At 40.6% G+C, this 19,200-nt stretch overlaps 1 protein-coding gene across 3 annotated transcripts in view; it reads left to right on the top strand.

The window, feature by feature from the left end:
- RGSL1 (regulator of G protein signaling like 1) overlaps positions 1 to 19,200 on the top strand; it is a 110,841-nt gene that overhangs the window by 5,777 nt on the left and 85,864 nt on the right. For all 3 annotated transcript variants that reach the window (XM_073900146.1, XM_073900145.1, XM_025878082.2), the window contains exons 3-7: positions 885 to 959; positions 12,105 to 12,234; positions 13,984 to 14,088; positions 15,048 to 15,209; positions 17,133 to 18,112. In XM_073900146.1, the coding sequence (XP_073756247.1) occupies positions 885 to 959; positions 12,105 to 12,234; positions 13,984 to 14,088; positions 15,048 to 15,209; positions 17,133 to 18,112 (1,452 nt within the window). The remainder of the gene's footprint in view (positions 1 to 884; positions 960 to 12,104; positions 12,235 to 13,983; positions 14,089 to 15,047; positions 15,210 to 17,132; positions 18,113 to 19,200) is intronic.

Genomic DNA, 19,200 nt, shown 5'->3' with positions numbered 1-19,200 from the left:
TAAAAGTGCAGCCAGGACTTGGGGCTTCAGCCCCTCTAGTTTATCACAAATGATTGGGGATACTTTGAGACATGTTGGTGCCTATGTTGAGACTGCTAAGCTTAGATATCTGTAAACACAGAAGCCCTTGCCCATTAGTCTCAAAGCTGGTTGCCTGGGTCACAGTCCCTTCTCCAGGACAGTAACATAGAACTATCTATCAATTTTGGACACTCTTAATGACCCCACTAAGTAATTTGTACCCCTAATCCTCATCCTTAGGCCCCTCTACTTTCTCCAGTTCAAGAGTTTAGGCCAATCCAAAACTGTTTCTCTTCATAAAAAGGCTTCAAGTCTTTGCTCTAACTCTCTAAATCCATGCAGAAATGAATAATGCAGGGAGCCTGGGTGGCTCATCGGTTGAGTGTCCGACTCTTGTTTTTGTCTCAGGTCATGATCTCAGGGTCCTGGGATCGAGCCCTGCATCAGGCTCTGCACTCACTGGGGAGTCTACTTGAGGATTCTGTTTCTCACTCTACCCCTTCCCCTGCTCGTTTTTTCTCTCCCTTTCTCTCTCAAATAAATAAATCTTAAAAAAATGAAATTAATAATTCAATGCAAAAGTAAATACCTTTTAATATCATGGGCTTTGGCCTTTATACACAGTCAAGATAACTCCCAGGTTGTGACAGGGCAGACCCAAAAGATTGATGAATCTTGCAGTTTAGTCTACTTTGGGTGTTTTTCTGCAAGGCAAGTTTATTTAGGGGAATGAATTTAAGAGTTAATGTCCCTTAAAATAGGAAATCAATGGAACCCCCTTCCCTTGTGGCTACCATTGGAGTGTAACATATTTGTGAAGAGAAGCTTTACCTCTTTGGCTATTTCTTAGCTTTCTTTTGCAGGTCTTTGGTCAGACACCATTTTATACTGTTGACAATTCACAGTGGAGCTTGTGGCCAGAAATACCTTATGACTTGGTAAGATTCTTGAATGGCAGAGCATTTGGGATGGGGAGAGAGGGAGCTAAATTTGAAGTGTGGATTGAGAGATGGAGAGATAAAAGGAAGAGGAAACCCAGAGGGTGACTCTGGAAGAAACTATAAAGCAAGTAAGCAGGACCTTACAAACAGCATCAAGCCAAGTAGACATTTCTCCTTTTTGTGTTTTTACCACTTGGGCGACAATTGCTGGTAAATTATTTCCTCTATAATCTAGTCTATGGTCAGCAAATGATATCCATCTTTCATGTCCACTGTGATAATTGGGTAGCAAATGTTTGGAACACCATTTAGAACTCTCGAGCCGTACCTAATCAAGAAAAAGTCTGAGAATTGATTGTCAATGCCTGCCATGGGTGCAGGATAGGAAGTGGCAGCCCATTGGCCACATTGGCCACAGTGATTATTTGCATTATAAATTATAGCTAAGGTAAGGTGCCACTCTGCAATTCCTAATGCCCACCCTACGATTCTCCTTCAGAAACATGTCTTTCTCCCAATCTTCTTATCTCTTTATATGTTTTCCTTTTCCTTTATATGTTTCCTACTGTCTTTCTCTTCTCCTTTTCTCCCTTCCTGTTCTCCTTTTCCACTACATACACCTTAGACTTACCAATAACTTCAGCATGCTGTACCAGTGGCATGTGGGATCAGAAAGATCACTAAGCCATACTCACAACAAGATTTTGTTTTTCTCTGAAACCTGGAGAGCTTAGAAAGACACTCCCCTCTGATTCTTATATTTGATTTCCCTAGGAAAACCCCAAAACTCAAAATCTTTATTTTCTTGAAAGAGAAGAAATAACCACCAACACCACAGAAATACAAAGAATTATGAGACTACTATGAAAAATTATATGCCAAAAAATTGGACAACACAGAAGAAATGGAAATATTCATAGAAACATACATTTTCCAAAAATGAATCAGGTATAAATAGAAAATCTGAACAGAATAATTACTAGTAATAAAATTGAATTGGTGATCAGAAAATTTCCAACAAATCAAAGACCAGAATCAGATGGATTCACAGGTGAATGCTACCAAATGTTTAAAGAAGAATTAGTATCTATTCTCCTCAAACTATTCTAAGAAATAGAAGAAGGAAAGTTTCCAAATACCTTCTATAAAGCCAGCATTACCCTGATACCAAAACTAGACAAAGACACTACAAAAAGGGAGAACTACAGGCCAATATCTCTGATGAACATAAATGCAAAACTCAACAAAATATTATCAAACTAAAATCAGCAATACATTAAAAGAATCATTTACTAAGATGAAGTGGGATTTATTTTGTGGATGCAAGGATGGTTCAGTGTTTGCAAATCAATCAACATGATATAACATATTAACAAAATGAAGGATAAAAATCATATGATAATCTTAATAGATGCAGAAAACACATTTGACAAAATTCAACATCCCTTCATGATAAAAACTCTCAATGAAGATGGTTTAAAAGGAACATACCTCAACATAATAAAGGCCATATATGACAAACCCACAGCTAACATTATACTTGATGATGAAAAATTGAGAGCTTTTCCTCTAAGATCAGAAATAAGACAAGAATGTCCACTCTTACCACTTTTAGTTAACACAGAACTGGAAGTCCTAACCACAGCAATCAGATAAAAAAATAGAAGGCATCCAATGGTTGGGAGCAAGATGGCGGAGGAGTAGGAGACCTGGATTTCATCTGGTCTCAGGAATTCAGCTGGATAGGGATCAAACCATTCTGAACACCTACAAATTCAACAGGAGATCAAAGAAAAGAATAGCAACAACTCTCTGAACAGAAAAGCAACCACTTTCTGGAAGGTAGGACGTGCGGAGAAGGGAATCTGAGGTGATATTCGGGAGGATAGACGGCAGGGGAAGGGGCCTCTGTCGGCTGCTTCTGGCAAGTGATAGAGCCGTGGAGCACAAAATCAGAACTTTTAGAAGTCAGCTCCGCTGAGGGACATCGCTCCAGTGGCTAAGCAGGGGGTGGAACCCTCGCAGGACAGTGTGGTCTCACGTCCCTTGGGGTCACAGAAAGACCATGGGTGCCTAAGTGCAGCAGAGCTCCCATGTATCGGAGCAGGGAAGCAGGCTGCCGAGGAGTGGGCTCTCAGCTCAGGGTTGCCGTAAACTGTGATCCACGGCATAGCTGGGCCACTGCTCCTCCAGCAGGGACCCAACAAGTGGCAGATCCGGGGACACCCCTTCCTCCCCCAGGAGGAGCAGCATGGGAGCACACTGCAGGGATCTGCTGGGTTTGGAGATGCCACATGGGTCGGGTGTGAGAGATAGAAACGCTCAGTCGCAGGCCAGGTGAGCACGGAGCACGGCCGGAGACTGGGGAGACGGGAGTGATTGACTGCTTTTCTCTGGGGCTGCACTGAGGAGGTGGGCCCCTGAGCTCTCAGCTCCTCCAGGGCAGAGACTGGGAAGCCACCATTTTCACTCTCATCCTCCGAAGCTGTACGGAAAGCTTGCAGGGAACAAAAGTTCCCGACAGCAAACTGCGCAGATTATTTAGCCCCGCCCCAGCAAGGGCGGGGTAAACCGCCTCTGGCAAAGACATTTGGGAACCATGGCAACAGGCCCCTCCCCCAGAAGATCAGCAAGAACAGCCAGCCAAGACCAAGTTTACTGATCAATGAGAATGGCAGAACTCCAGCGCTAGGGGAATACTACACATAGAATTCATGGCGTTTTCCCCATGATTCTTTAGTCCTTCAAAATTAAATTTTTATTAACTGTCTTTTCTTTTTTGAATTTTTCTTTTTCCTTTTTTCAAACAATATCTTATCAATCCCTTTTTAAAAAAATATTTTTTATTTCTCACTTTTAGAGTCATATTCTATCCCTTCGTAGTAGCTACCCTTATTTTTGATATATATATATTTATATATTTTGGTGTATATATATATATTTTCTGTCTTTAAAATTTTGGGAGGCACTTTCTTCTAACAGACCAAAATACGCCCAAAATCTAGTGTGTGGCACTGATCTATGCACCAGCTTGATTATATTTGATCATATTCTGGGTTTTTTTGCTTTGTTTTGTTTTTCTTTGTTTTTATCTTTTTCTTTTTCTTTTTCTTTTTTCTTTCTTTCCCTTTCTTTTCCCCCGGTTTCAGGTCTTTTCTGCATAGTTTAGTGTATATTTTCTGGGGACGTTGTTACCCTGTTAGCATTTTGTACTCTCATTCATCTATTCTCCTCTGGATAAAATGACAAGATGGAAAAAAATCACCTCAACAAAAAGAACAAGAGGCAGTACCGACTGCCAGGGACCTAATCAATATGGACATTAGTAAGATATCGGAACTAGAGTTCAGAATGGTGATTTTAAAGATACTAGCTGGGCGTGAAAAAAGCATGGAAGTTATTAGAGAAACCCTTTTTGGAGAAATGAACTAAAATCTAACCAAGTCGAAATCAAAAATGCTATTAGTGAGGTGCGATCAAAAATGGGGGAATCTAACTGCTAGGATAAATGAGGCAGAAGAGAGAATTAGTGATCTAGAAGACAAAATGATGGAAAATAAAGAAGCTGAGAAAAAGAGATAAACAACTACTGGATCAGGAGGGCAGAATTCAAGAGATAAGTGATACGATAAGATGAAACAACATGGGAATAATTGGGATCCCAGAAGAAGAAGAAAGAGAGAGAGGGGCAGAAGGTATATTGGAGCCAATTATAGCAGAGAACTTCCCTAATCTGGGGAAGGAAACAGGCATCAAAATCCAGGAGGCACGGAGAACCCCTCTCAAAATCAAGAAAAATAGGTCAACACCCCGACATCTAATAGTAAAACTTAGGAGTCTCAGAGACAAAGAGAAAATCCTGAAAGCAGCTCAGGAGAAGAGATATGTAACCTACAATGGTAGAAACATTAGATTGGCAACAGACCTATCCACAGAGACCTGGCAGGCCAGAAAGCACTGGCATGATATCTTCAGAGCACTAAACGAGAAAAATATGCAGCCAAGAACCTATATCCAGCTAGGCTGTCATTGAAAATAGAAGGAGAGATAAAAAGCTTCCAGGAAAAACAAAAACTAAAGGAATTCGCAGACACAAAACCAGCCCTCCAAGAAATATTGAAAGGGGTCCTCTAAGCAAAGAGAGAACCTAAAAGCAACATAGATCAGAAAGGAACACAGACAATATACAGTCACAGTCACCTTACAGGCAATACAATGGCACTAAATTCATATCCTGACTGTAAATGGGCTAAATGCCCCAATCAAAAGACACAGGCTATCAGACTGGATAAAAAAAAAGACCCACCAATATGCTGTCTGCAAGAGACTCATTTTAGACCCAAAGACACCCCCACATTGAAAGTGAGGGGTAGAAAACCATTTACCATGCTAATGGACACCAAAAGAAAGTGGGGGTGGCAATCCTTCTATCAGACAAATTAGATTTTAAAACAAAGACTGTAATCAGAGATGAGGAAGGACACTATATCCTACTTAAAGGGTCTATCCAACAAGAAGATCTAACAATTGTAAATATCTATGCCCCTAACATGGGAGCAGCCAATTATATAAGGCAATTAATGACAAAAGCAAAGAAACACATCAACAACAATACAATAATAGTGGGGGACTTTAACACCCCCCTGACTGAAATGGACAGATCATCTAAGCAAAAGATCAACAAGGAAATAAAGACTTTAAATGACACACTGGACCAAATGGACTTCACAGACATATTCAGAACATTCCATCCCAAAGCAACAGAATACACATTCTTCTCTAGTGCCCATGGAACATTCTCCAGAATAGATCACATCCTAGGTCACAAATCACGTCTCAACAGGTACCAAAAGACTGGGATCATTCCCCGCATATTTTCAGACCACAATGCTTTGAAACTAGAACTTAATCACAAGAGGAAAGTCAGAAAGAACTCAAATATATGGAGGCTAAAGAGCATCCTACTAAACAATGAATGGGTCAACCAGTAAATTAAAGAAGAATTTTAAAAAATTCATGGAAACAAATGAAAATGAAAACACAACTGTTCAAAATCTTTGGGATACAGCAAAGGCAGTCCTAAGAGGAAAGTATATAGCAATACAAGCCTTTCTCAAGAAACAAGAAAGGACTCAAATACACAACCTAACCCTACATCTAAAGGAACTGGAGAAAGAACAGCAAATAAAGCCTAAGCCCAGCAGGAGAAGAGAAATAATAAAGATCAGAGCAGAAATCAATGAAATAGAAACCAAAAGAACAGTAGAACAGATCAACAAAACTAGGAGCTCGTTCTCTGAAAGAATTAACAAGATTGATAAATCCCTGGCCAGACTTATCAAAAAGAAGAGAGCAATGACCCAAATGAACAAAATCATGAATGAAAGAGGAGAGATCACAACCAACACCAAAGAAACACAAACAATTATAAGAACATATTATGAGCAACTCTATGCCAGCAAATTAGATAATCTGGAAGAAATGGATGCATTCCTAGAGATGTATCAACTACCAAAACTGAACCAGGAAGAAATAGAAAACCTGAACAGACCTATAAACACTAAGGAAATTGAAGCAGTCATCAAAAATCTCCCAACAAACAGAAGCCCAGGGCCAGATGGCTTCCCAGGGGAATTCTACCAAACATTTCAAGAAGAATTAATACCTATTCTTCTGAAACTGTTCCAAAGAACAGAAATGGAAGGAAAACTTTCAAACTCATTTTATGAGGCCATCATTACCTTGATCCCCAAACCAGACAAAGACCCCATCAAAAAGGAGAATTACAGACCAATACCCTTGATGAACATGGATGTAAAAATTCTCACCAAAATACTAGCCAATAGGATCCAACAGTACATTAAAAGGATTATTCACCACAACCAAGTGGGATTTATCCCTGAGCTACAAGGTTGGTTTAATATCCACAAATCAATCAATGTGATACAATACATTCATAAAAGGAAGAACAAGAACCATATGATCCTCTCTATAGTTGCAGAAAAAGCATGTGAGAAAGTACAGCATCCTTTCTTGATCTAAACTCTTCAGAGCATAGGGATAGAGGGTACATACCTCAATATCATAAAAGCCATCTATGAAAAACCCACAGCAAATATCATTCTCAATAGGGAAAAACTGAGAGCTTTCCCCCTAAGGTCAGGAACATGGCAGGGATGTCCACTACCACCTGCTATTCAACATAGTATTAGAAGTCCTAGTCACAGCAATCAGACAACAAAAAGAAATGAAAAGCATCCAAATCAGCAAAGAAGAAGTCAAAACTCTCACTCTTTGCAGATGATATGATACTTTATGTGGAAAACCCAAAAGACTCCACCCTAAAACTGCTAGAACTCATACAGGAATTCAGTCAAGTGGCAGGATATAAAATCAATGCACAGAAATCAGTGGCATTCCTATACACCAACAACAAGACAGAAGAAAGAGTCGATCCCATTTACAATTGCACCCAAAACCATAAGATACCTGGGAATAAATCTAACCAAAAAGGGAAAGAATCTGTACTCAGAAAACTATAAAATACTCATGAAAGAAATTGAAGAAGACACAAAGAAATGGAAAAACGTTCCATGCTCTTGGATTGGAAGAACAAATATTGTGAAGATGTCCATGCTACCTAGAGCAATCTACACATTCAATGCAATCCCCATCAAAATACCATCCACTTTTTTCAAAGAAATGGAACAAATAATCCTAGAATTTGTATGGAACCAGAAGAGACCCCGAATAGCCAGAGGAATGTTGAAAAAGAAAAGCAAAGCTGGTGGCATCACAATTCCAGGCTTCAAGCTCTAATACAAAGTTGTCATCATCAAGACAGTATGGTACTGGCACAAAAACAGACACATAGATCAGTGGAACAGAATAGAGAGCCCAGAAATGGACCCTCAACTCTATGGTCAATTAATCTTCGACAAAGCAGGAAAAATATCCAATGGAAAAAAGACAGTCTCTTCAACAAATGGTGTTGGGAAAATTGGACAGCGACATGCAGAAGAATGAAACTGGACCATTTCCTTACACCCTACACACAAATAGACTCCAAATGGTTGAAAGACCTAAATGTGAGACAAGAGTCCATCAAAATCCTAAAGGAGAACACAGGCAGCAACCTCTTCGACCTCAGCAGCAGCAACTTCTTCCTAGAAACATCGCCAAAGACAAGGGAAGCAAGGCCCAAAATGAACTATTGGGCTTTCATTAAGATAAAAAGCTTTTGCACAGCAAAAGAAACAGTCCACAAAACCAAAAGACAACCGACAGAATGGGAGAAGATATTTGCAAATGACATATCAGATAAAGGGCTAGTATCCAAAATCCATAAAGAACTTCTTAAACTCAACATCCAAAGAACAAATGATCCAATCAAGAAATGGGCAGAAGACATGAACAGACATTTTTCCAAAGAATACATCCAAATGGCCAACAGACACATGAAAAAGTGCTCAACGTCACTTGGCATCAGGGAAATCCAAATCAAAACCTCAATGAGAATCACCTCACACCAGTCAGAATGGCTAAAATTAACAAGTCAGGAAATGACAGATGTTGGCGGAGATGTGGAGAAAGGGGAACCCTCCTCCACTGTTGGTGGGAATGCAAGCTGGTGCAGCCACTCTGGAAAACAGTATGGAGATTCCTGAAAAAGTTGAAAATAGAGCTACCATACGACCCAGCAATTGCACTAGTGGGTATCTACCCCAAAGATACAAATGTAGGGATCCAAAGGGGTACGTGCACCCCGATGTTTATAGCAGCAATGTCCACAATAGCCAAACTGTGGAAAGAGCCAAGATGTCCATCGACAGATGAATGGATGAAGAAGAAGTGATATATATATATATAGATATATCTATCTATCTATCTATCTATCTATCATCTATCTATAATGGGATATTATGCAGCCATCAAAAGGAATGAAATCTTGCCATTTTCAATGATGTGAATGGAACTGGAGGATGTTATGCTGAGCGAGATAAGTCAATCAGAGAAAGACTTGTACCATATGACTTCACTGATATGAGGAATTCTTAATCTCAGGAAACAAACTGAGGGTCGCTGGAGTGGTAGGGGGTGGGAGCAATGGGGTGGCTGGTGATAGACATTGGGGGGGCATGTGCTATGGTGAGTGCTGTGAATTGTGTAAGACTGTTGAATCACAGATCTGTACCTCTGAAACAAATAAAAAAAAAAGAAAGAAAGAAGATGATAGCAGGAGGGGAACAATGAAGGGGGGAAATTGGAGGGGTATCGAACCATGAGAGATGATGGACTCTGAAAAACAAACTGAGGGGAGGGGGGTTGGGGGATGGGTTAGCCCGGTGATGGGTATTAAGGAGGGCAGGTACTGCATGGAGCACTGCGTATTATACGCAAACAATGAATCATGGAACGCTACATCAAAAACTAATGATGTAATGTATGGTGATTAACATAACATAATAATAAAAAAAATAGATTACCGGTTGGAGTGGAAAAAAAGCAATAAAAGGCATCCAATTTGTTAAGGAAGAAGTAAAACTGTCACTATTTGCAGATGACATGATACATATGAAGCCCTAAATACTCGATCAAAAAAATGTTAGAAGTAATAAATGGATTTTGTAAAGTTGTAGGATACAAATTAATAAACAGAAATCTGTTGTGTTTCTATATACTACCAATGAAATAGCAGAAAGAGAAATTAAGAAAACAATTGCATTTACAATTGAACCAAAAACGATAAGATACCTAGGAATAAATTTAACCAAGGAGGTGAAAGACCTATACTCTGAAAACTATAAAATGCTGATGAAAGAAATTGATGACACAAACAAATGGAAAGACGTACCATGCTCATGGATTGGAAGAATTAATGTTGTTAAAAGGTCCATACTACCCAAAGCAATTTACAGATTCAATGTAATCCCTATCAAAATATCAATAGTATTTTTCATAGAACTACAACAAATAATCCTAAAATTTGTATAGAATCACAAAAGCCTCCAGAAAACCAAAGCCATCTTGCAAAAGAAGAACAAAGCTGAAGGTATCAGAATGCTAGATTTTAAAATATACTACAAAGCTATAAAAATCAAACGTTATTGCACCGACACAAAAATAGACACATAGATCAGTGTGGGTAGATCTATGGATAAATCTATCCATAGGACATAGAGCCCAGAAATATACCCACACTTATATGGTCAGTTAACCTATGACAAAGGAGGGAAGAAAATACAATGGGGGGGAAGATAGTCTCTTCAATAAATAATGTTGAAAAAACTGGACAGCTACATGCAAATGAATGAAACCACTTTCTTATACCATACACAAAAATCAACTCCAAATGGATTAAAGACCTAAATGTGAGACCTGAAACCATAAAAATCCTGAAAGAAAGCATAGGCAGTAATCTCTTTGACATCAGCCTTAGCGAAGTATTTGTGGATATGTCTTCTCAGGCAAGAGAGACAAAAGCAAAAATAAACCATTGAGACTACACCAAAATAAACACCTTTTGCACAGCAAAGGAAACCATCAAGAAAACAAAAAGGCAACTAGTGAAAAAAGAAGATATTTGCGGGTGATATATATAAGAAAGGGTTAATAGCCAAAAATATAAAGAACTATACAACTCAACACCAAAAATAAATCCAATTAAAAATGGGCAAAAGACCTGTATAAACATTTTTTTCCAAAAATGATGTACAGATGGGGGTGCCTGGGTGGCTTAGTCGGTTAAGCATTGGACTTATGATTTCGGCTCAAGTCATGATCTCAGGATCACGAGATCGAGCCCTGTGTAAGGCTCTGCGCTCAGTGTGGAGTCTGCTTGAGACTGCCTGTCTCTCTCCCTCTGCCCCTACCCCCCGCTTGTGGTCTCTCTCACTCATTAAAATAAACAAACAAACAAACAAACAAACAAATAAATAAATAAAATCTTAAAAAAAGGTGTACAGATCACCAACGTACACATGAAAAGACGTTCAATATCATGAATCATCAAGAAAATGTAAATCAAAACCACAATGAGATACTACCTTATACCTGTCAGAATGACAAGAAATAACAAGTGTTAGTGAGGATGTGGAGAAAAGGGAGTCCTCATTCACTGTTGGTGAGAATGTAAGTTGGTGCAACCACTGTGGAAAACAGTATGGAGATTCCTCAAAAAATTAAAAATAGAACTGCCATAAAATCCAATAATTCCACTACTGGGTATTTACCCAAAGAAAATGAAAATGCTAATTTGAAAATATGTATGCACACCCATGTTTATGCATTATTTACAATATCCAAAATATGAAAGCACCCTAAGTGTCCATCAATAGATGAATAAAGAAGATTTGGTATATATATTCAATAGAATATTACTCAGCCATAAAAAAAGAATGAGATCTTGGCATTTGTGACAACATGGATGGGACTAGAGGGTATTATGCTAAATGAAATAAATAAAAGAAAAGTAAATACTGTATGATTTCACTTATATGTGGAATCTAAAAAAACAAAACAAATGAACAAACAAAAGCAGAAACAGACCTGTAATACAGAGAACAAACTGGTGGTTGCCAGTTAGGAAGTGGATGGGGGGATGAAAAAAATGGGTGAAGAGAAGTGAGAGGTACAAGCAAAAAGAAAAATTATATTCTTCTTCCTTCTCTGATGGCTCAGTCCCTCAGGGATCCAACCCGTACTCTAAATGACATTAAGTGTGAGTCTTTGTGTCTTTTTGTACATGTTATGCATTTGATATGGGTTAGGAACTTGTAAGAATTATAAGTGTGCTTACAAAGAAGCAAGTTGAATAGAGTTATGACTTGACACCACAGATCAAAATCTCTTCTGCTTCTCTTCTACACAGCAAGACTTAGATCTTTTCTTAAACAACTTCACTCAGGAATAAGGAAAATTTTTGGATAAAAGACCAAGGTTTTCTTTCCTACCAATTCATTCACTCCTTTGGGAGCCTCAGCTCAAGTCTTCACTCCCCTTAGGTACTATTTTTAATCAACATACCTCTGCCTTGGGCCAGATACTGCAGGTATGAAGTTATTTATTGCCCCTTGCTAAGCTGCATTTCTTAGCAGTTCAGTTCCATTTCTCTCTTCTGTTCCCATTTTGTTTGGACTCTAGATGGCAAAGTACAAAGGATTATTGACCTGGTTGGAAAAATACCGGTTACCTTTCTTCTGTAAAACCAACTTGTGTTTCCATTACATTCTCTGTCAGGAGCTCATCAGTTTCATTAACTCCCCAGAAGGAGGTAAGCATGAGAGTGTGTGTGTGGAAAAATGTGGGAAACTAGGCTTCTAGTTTCTGTCCTGTCCCTGTTAGTTCTATAGTAAGGTACAAATACTGGCCACCTTTGTAGCCTTAGATGTGAGGGTGTCTCAGCTTGTACTACAGCAGTAAGTGAAATCTTAGGCTGAAAAATTGGTACCTAGAGCAATAAGCAGGAATCAGATAGGTTGTGTGTATTAGTTGTCTCACTACAGCCAGAAATGAGAGAATTACTGGTGGATATACAACATGGCAAAATTGCCTAAAATATATCCAGAATCAACATATCTCGCCACCATCATTGCTCCAACCTGGTCTAAGCCACCATCGTTTCTCACCTAGCTACTGAAATCATCTTTTAATTAGTCTCCTTGCTTCTTCTCTTGTTCTCCTGCTCACAGCAGCCAAAGAGAGCCTTTTAAAACTTAGTTCAGATCATGTCACTCCTCTGCTCACTGCTCCATACCCCCACCAATGACTCCTGTCTCGGTGTAAAATCCAATGCCCCTACAATGGCCTTCACGGTCCTAGAGATGTGGTTCCATTACTTTTAAGACCTCATCTGCTCCTACTCCCCCCACCTTGCTTACTCCATTTCAGTTATACTTGACCTGCTTGCAGTTCCTCAAACATGCTGGACACATTCTCACTTCAAGGCTTTGCACTGACTGTTCACTCTGCCTGGAATGCTCTTTCTCCATATATCCACATTGGCTCCTTCTCTCACCTCTTCAGATCTCTGTGCAAATCTCACTTCCTCGGTGGAGGCTACCCTGATGACCCTAATGTCCACTCATCCAGCTCTTGCCCTAGCACCCTCACCCCACTTTACCCTCTCTTACTTTTTCATTTTTTTCCTGTAGTGCTTATAACATTCAGCCTTACCAGATAATGTATTTATTATGCTTATTGTTTATTATCTGTCTCTTTCACCAGAATGTAAGCTCCTTGAGGGCAGGGATTTTCCATTCGCTGATGTATCCCAAACACCTAGAATTATACTAAGTAGTAGACATGTAATAAATATTTGTTGAAAGAATGAATTAATAACATTTCCATCTAGGGCTGAATTGATCATTTGACTCTCAGCTCCACCCTGGGAAAAGTCAAGATTCAGGAGACACCATTGAGTAAAATGTAACAAAACACCCAATATACTCATCTCCTTCCTTCAATATATATATTGGATTGGCAAAATCACTGTCAGGTGGGGATTATAGAAGGCAAGAGGTCTTGGTCAGAGGGTGTTTTTAATCTGTGGGTTGTACTGTGTTTGTGGGTCCCTCGTATTATGCATGTCACTAGAGGGTCTGTTTTCTTTTTTTTTTTTTTGTAAGATTTTATTTATTTATTTGACAGAGAGAGACACAGCGAGAGAGGGAACACAAGCAGGGGGAGTGGGGGAGGGAGAAGCAGGCTCCCCACTGAGCAGGGAGCCCGATGTGGGGCTCGATCCCAGGACCCTGGGACCATGACCTGAGCCAAAGGCAGACGCTTAATGACTGAGCCACCCAGGTGCCCAAGGGGGTCTGTTTTCTACCTTCAAAAGTACCACATACTCATAACCGACTCATCTAACTGGCCACTATTTTTCCTCACTCACTCTGACTGAATGGGGGTCTAGCTGTGAAAGGCTGAGAGAGGTGCTGGGGAGAGAGATCATTCTCTCTCTCTCTCTCTCTCTCTCTCTCTCTCTCTCTCTCTCCCTCCCTCCATGGATTTTTCCTGGCAGCCAAGATGATGAGATGGAGAAAAGCAGACCAGTGGCTACTCCATAAGTGCATTGGTGGGGTCAGAGGGATGTGGCGCTTCTGTACCTACCTCAACAGCAGTACAGGTAGGTTCTTGGAGTTGTTTCTGGAGCCTTTGCAAGTTCTTAACAGCTTCCAGGATGCCCCAGAGCACTTATTGACAGTAAAGTATGTATATGGGAAATATAATGTTTTATATTGTTGTTTGGGTAGAAGTCTTTGAAAATGGGTCCACAGTGTAGATTAGGGCAAAAGCAATCAGAGTGCCTTTCTTTTATTCATCCATCCATCCATTCATTTAACAGTGTTTGTTGAGCACTGAACAAGAGCCATAAATCCCCACTTAATAAAGCTGCCACAACGGTGGGGAAACAGACAAGGATCAAGTAAATAAACAAATCCCTATAGCACAAGTGTTGAGATGCACTGCTTTCTGTTCTGTTGGGTCCAGTGGTTGATGAATGTGGGAGGTCAGCAGCCAGCACTAGCGGACACTCCAGTTCAGCAGCGTTAAGTTTCATCTAAGCACAAGCTCTAGTTTATGGGTAAAATCCTGTATTTCCGGGGAGCAGATAGGGAAGAACTAGACAGACTATCTTTTAGTTTGTCACTCAGACTCCAGCCCTGGCAAAGTTGTGAAACAGGGAATGTAGTCTTTGGCACCTTTGGGCTCCATTATTCTTCTTCTGGCTGTTCCTAGTCCATGATATAGCAAATGTTCTTTTTTCTTCTCATCTTCATTTTTTTGGATAAAGCTCAAATGTCTCATGATCCGTCCTCAGAGTCTAGCAGTTTTCCCTAAAGTGACAGTTTTTCTCACAACAACAACAGAAGTCACAAAGATCCCTATCCATTTTCCCCATGCCTCTATCTGCCCCTACATTATGACATTACTAGAGATGATGGCTTAACCTAAAGAAGTGACTAATGGTGATATTGGAGGCGACAGAGCAGGCTGATGGTGGGGAGTGGTATCAGCTGCTACACCCAGATGCAACCACTGAAAGGGCAAGGGAGCTCTGTGCTTACCCTTTCTAATCCGTAGGTGAAGAGCTGGTGGATTTCTGGATCCTTGCTGAGAAGATCTTGAGCATAGATGAGATGGACCTGGAAATGAGAGACCACTATCTGTCCCTCCTCCTTGTGCTGAAGGCTACCCATCTACAGGAGGGCTCAAGAGTGGTAACTCTCTGCAACATGAACATCAGTAAGAATTATAAAGCATATCTGAACTGAAATCACTGGGGGATGTAACAAAGAAATCAATTCAGCGTCTGATAACACTCAGTCTCTCATTTTGCTGACTGCTACCCTCTCCATTTTCTATGTATCAGGGATGCCATTGGGAACCCTTAACAGGGAAGGGTTGCAAGAGACCAGTTATCCTTAAACTTCTTCCTGAGATATTACTCGCCAGTAAAGATTGGCTGGAAGGAGTGAGGAGGAATTGGGACAGGGTAACTAAACAGCTCCTGCATCTTCTGAGACTGCATGGCTTGTCTTTTTTTAAACTGTGATTCCCTAGAACAAACTACAGCTCACAGGCCAAACACAGTTCATGTAGCCTATGAGCTAAGAATGTTTTTATATTTTTCAAGGGTTAAGGAAGAAGACTGTGAAGCAGAGCCTGCATATGGCTCTCAAAGACTAATATATTCACTATCTGGCTTTTTACAGGTTTGCCAGCCTCTTCTCTAGAATATCAGATTCATCTAAATTTATTTATTTCTTTGTTTGTTTAGTTATTTATTTATTAATTAAGGAGACATTCCTAACCCAAATGTAAGTGTCTTCCAGAATATTTGCTGTTTTGGATTAGTCACACTCCTCTATTCATAGAGATAATTGAGAATTTATGACATTAAACTCAGGGCTAGTAATGACTCCTTCAAATTATCCAATCTAAACCCCTTCCTACAGGCAGATCTGACTCAGAAATCCCGTTCTTAAACATATTTCCTTGTGCCTTTTGCTTTTCTCTACAATAATATCCAGTTGTCTAAAAAAATAATTCAAGGAATCTCATAAACTGGCTTATTTCTATGGGGAAGAAGGAAGGTAATCAGAGAAAGGGGTCACCATTCCCTGAGAAAACCCTAAAAATGTGTTTATTATATATTTGTCCTGTCCACACCCCAGGGTTGCATGAAGAACAAATGAAATGCTATACACAATGACATTTGGAAAAGTTCAAAAAAACACTCCCAACATCATTATCATCACCACCACTACATCATTTTCTTTTTTTTAAATTTTTTATTGTTATGTTAATCACCATACATTACATCATTAGTTCTTGATGTAGTGTTCCATGATTCATTGTTTGTGCATAACACCCAGTGCTCCACACAGAACGTGCCCTCCTTAATACCCATCACGAGGCTAACCCATCCCCTCACCCCCAGAACCCTCAGTTTGTTTTTCAGAGTCCATCGTCTCTCATGGTTCGTCTCCCCTGCCGACTTACTCCCCTTCATTCTTGCCCTCCTGCTATCTTCTTCTTTTTCTTTTTTCTTAACATATCTTGCATTATTTGTTTCAGAAGTACAGATCTGTGATTCAACAGTCTTGCACAATTCACAGCGCTCACCATAGCACATACCCTCCCCAATGTCTATCACCCAGCCACCCCATCCCTCCCACCCCCGACCACTCAGCAACACTCAGTTTGTTTCCTGAGATTAAGAATTCCTCATATCAGTGAGGTCATATGACACATGTCTTTCTCTGATTGACTTATTTCACTCAGCATAACACCCTCCAGTTCTATCCACATCATTGCAAATGGCAAGATCTCATTCCTTTTGATGGCTGCATAATATTCCATTGTGTATATATACCACCTCTTCTTTATCCATTCATCTGTCGATGGACATCTTGGCTCTTTCCACAGTTTGGCTATTGTGGACATTGCTGCTATAAACATTGGGGTGCACGTACCCCTTCGGATCCCTACATTTGTATCTTTGTGGTAAATACCCAGTAGTGCAATTGCTGGATCGTATGGTAGCTCTATTTTCAACTTTTTGAGGAACCTCCATACTGTTTTCCAGAGTGGCTGCACCAGCTTGCATTCCCACCAACAGTACCACTACATCATTTTCATCCTTCATGTCTCTTTTCTTTCCAGAGTCCCTCCTGAACCTCTCCATCTGGCATCCCAACCAGTCAACCACCAGGAGGGAGATCCTGAGCCACATGCAGAAAGTGGCTCTGTTCAAAATTCAGAGCTATTGGCTCCCCAACTTTTACACCCATGCCAGGACAGTTATGGCCAAGGAGGAATCATGCCAAGGTCTGATGCGGGAATATGAGACTCGCCTGTGCACCATTTGCTGTACTCACATAGGAGGACTCCCTCTAAACATGAGCATCAAGAAGTGCCACCACCCCCAGAAGCAGTACTCGAGCAGGAAGACCAAGAGGAGGATGTGGCAATTGATAGACCATGGCTTTACTCTGGAAATGGATACCAAGCCAGACACCAACATTATGCCCTCCCAGGAGTTGTATTCTCCAGAGAAGGACACATACAAATACAAATATATGCAAATGTCTTCCCCAAAAGTGACTTCTTCAAAAGAGAGAATAATCAGTTCCCTGGAAAAGGATATTTTCTGTGCCAGGAAGTCCAACGCGAAGAAGAAAGCCAAGAGCCACCTCCACATGGAGGGCCTCTTTGAGGCAACGTTCTCTACACACCTGAGGACTGTCACCCCCATCATTAATCACCCCCCCCAGATGACAGTCAAGAAGGCCATCAAGCAAGGCATCTCCTTAGGGTACACCCACTGGGCCTTGTGTGCTGATGCCTGTGCAGGGAGTCCCTTCCGGGACCACCTGAAAAAGCAGAATTTGAAAGTGGAGATCCAACTCTTGGACCTCTGGCAGGACCTGCACCATTTTCTCAGTGTCCTGATGAGTAACAGGAAGACTGGGAATGCCACCTTTCGGCACATGCTGGGGAACCGAATTTGTGAGCTCTACCTGAATGAACAGGTTGGTCCATGCCTACCGCTTAAATTGCAAACCATTGAAGGCCTGAAGGAGATGCTGCCTTCTGGGGATATAAACCCCTGGATTCCCAGAGCCCAGAGGGAGATCTGCAAGGTAGGCCATGCCTCACAGAAATGGGTTAGTATCTGGAAGGTTAGGTCAAGACTGACCAAAAATCCTATATGGTCATCTAGACTGGTTAAGTTAATGATATAATTACCTACATAATTCTTCACATATTGAAGACTTGGTTGACCTCTTAGGAAAAAGCTATACAAATTTCCAAGAAACAGCCAAAATCCAAGGTAGAATGGAAGTGGGCGAGTGGCCAACTTCCACTTTTTATTTCTTCTTTAATTTCCCCTTATATGGAATCTCCCAAAACCAGGAACCTCAGAGTGTTCTACTGAGGGAAGTTCTAAGAATTCCGTTCCAAACATTATATATTGAAATGCAGGGTAAACTAGACTAACCATTAAGGAAATGGCCAATTGGTAGGAGTTTATTCTTATCCCAAAACATTAGATAAAAACTATGCAACTATCCTGAAGACTCACAGGAGATGAGGGCCATAGCCTGAATATTGTAGGGTCAAGATCTTGGCAGAAAACAAATGGCAGAATCGAGTTGGGTAGCAGACGAAAGCCTGATACAAGGGACTGCTTACAAAGGAAAGGGCATGAGGGTAGGGAAACCACAGGAGATAGTGCAACACCTCAGGGCCAGTAAGGGTGGGTCACTTCTCTCCCTCCAAGACCTGAAGAATTGAGGAGAAGGAGCAGTTACCAGAACCAGGAGAGAAAGAGGTGTATGGGGTGGGACACTTGGCAGGAACTCTAACTGTCAGTAGAACTGTATAGCCAGTCCTCTGTGATCTGGCCAGAAGGGATCAAGGGGAATAGCTAATCCCAAGCTCACTCTCCTCCTGCTTTCCCATCTCCTGCTAGGACTCCTAACTAGATCAATCCAATGTGAGGTCAAGGGAGCCTGTTGATGTGGTCCATACAGGTTAATTTCCCAAGGCACAAGCGTAGTGAAGAAGGATAGAGAGTAGATCTGGAAGGGCAGGTGGATATAAACAACTTATTTAGTGCATTAAGATGTATTTGCCTTATAAAGCATGTGTAAACATATTACCTCTTTTAGGCTTCTTAGAACCTCAGAGGCGGACAGGGTAGTACTATTGCCACTGTTGTACAATG

Source organism: Callorhinus ursinus, unplaced genomic scaffold, assembly GCF_003265705.2.
Source record: "Callorhinus ursinus isolate GAN/ISIS: 27379988/994484 unplaced genomic scaffold, GSC_fseal_2.0 scaffold13, whole genome shotgun sequence".
NCBI lineage: Eukaryota > Metazoa > Chordata > Mammalia > Carnivora > Otariidae > Callorhinus > Callorhinus ursinus.
Note: the sequence above shows the minus strand (reverse complement) of the source record. Positions and strands in the feature narration are given on the sequence as shown.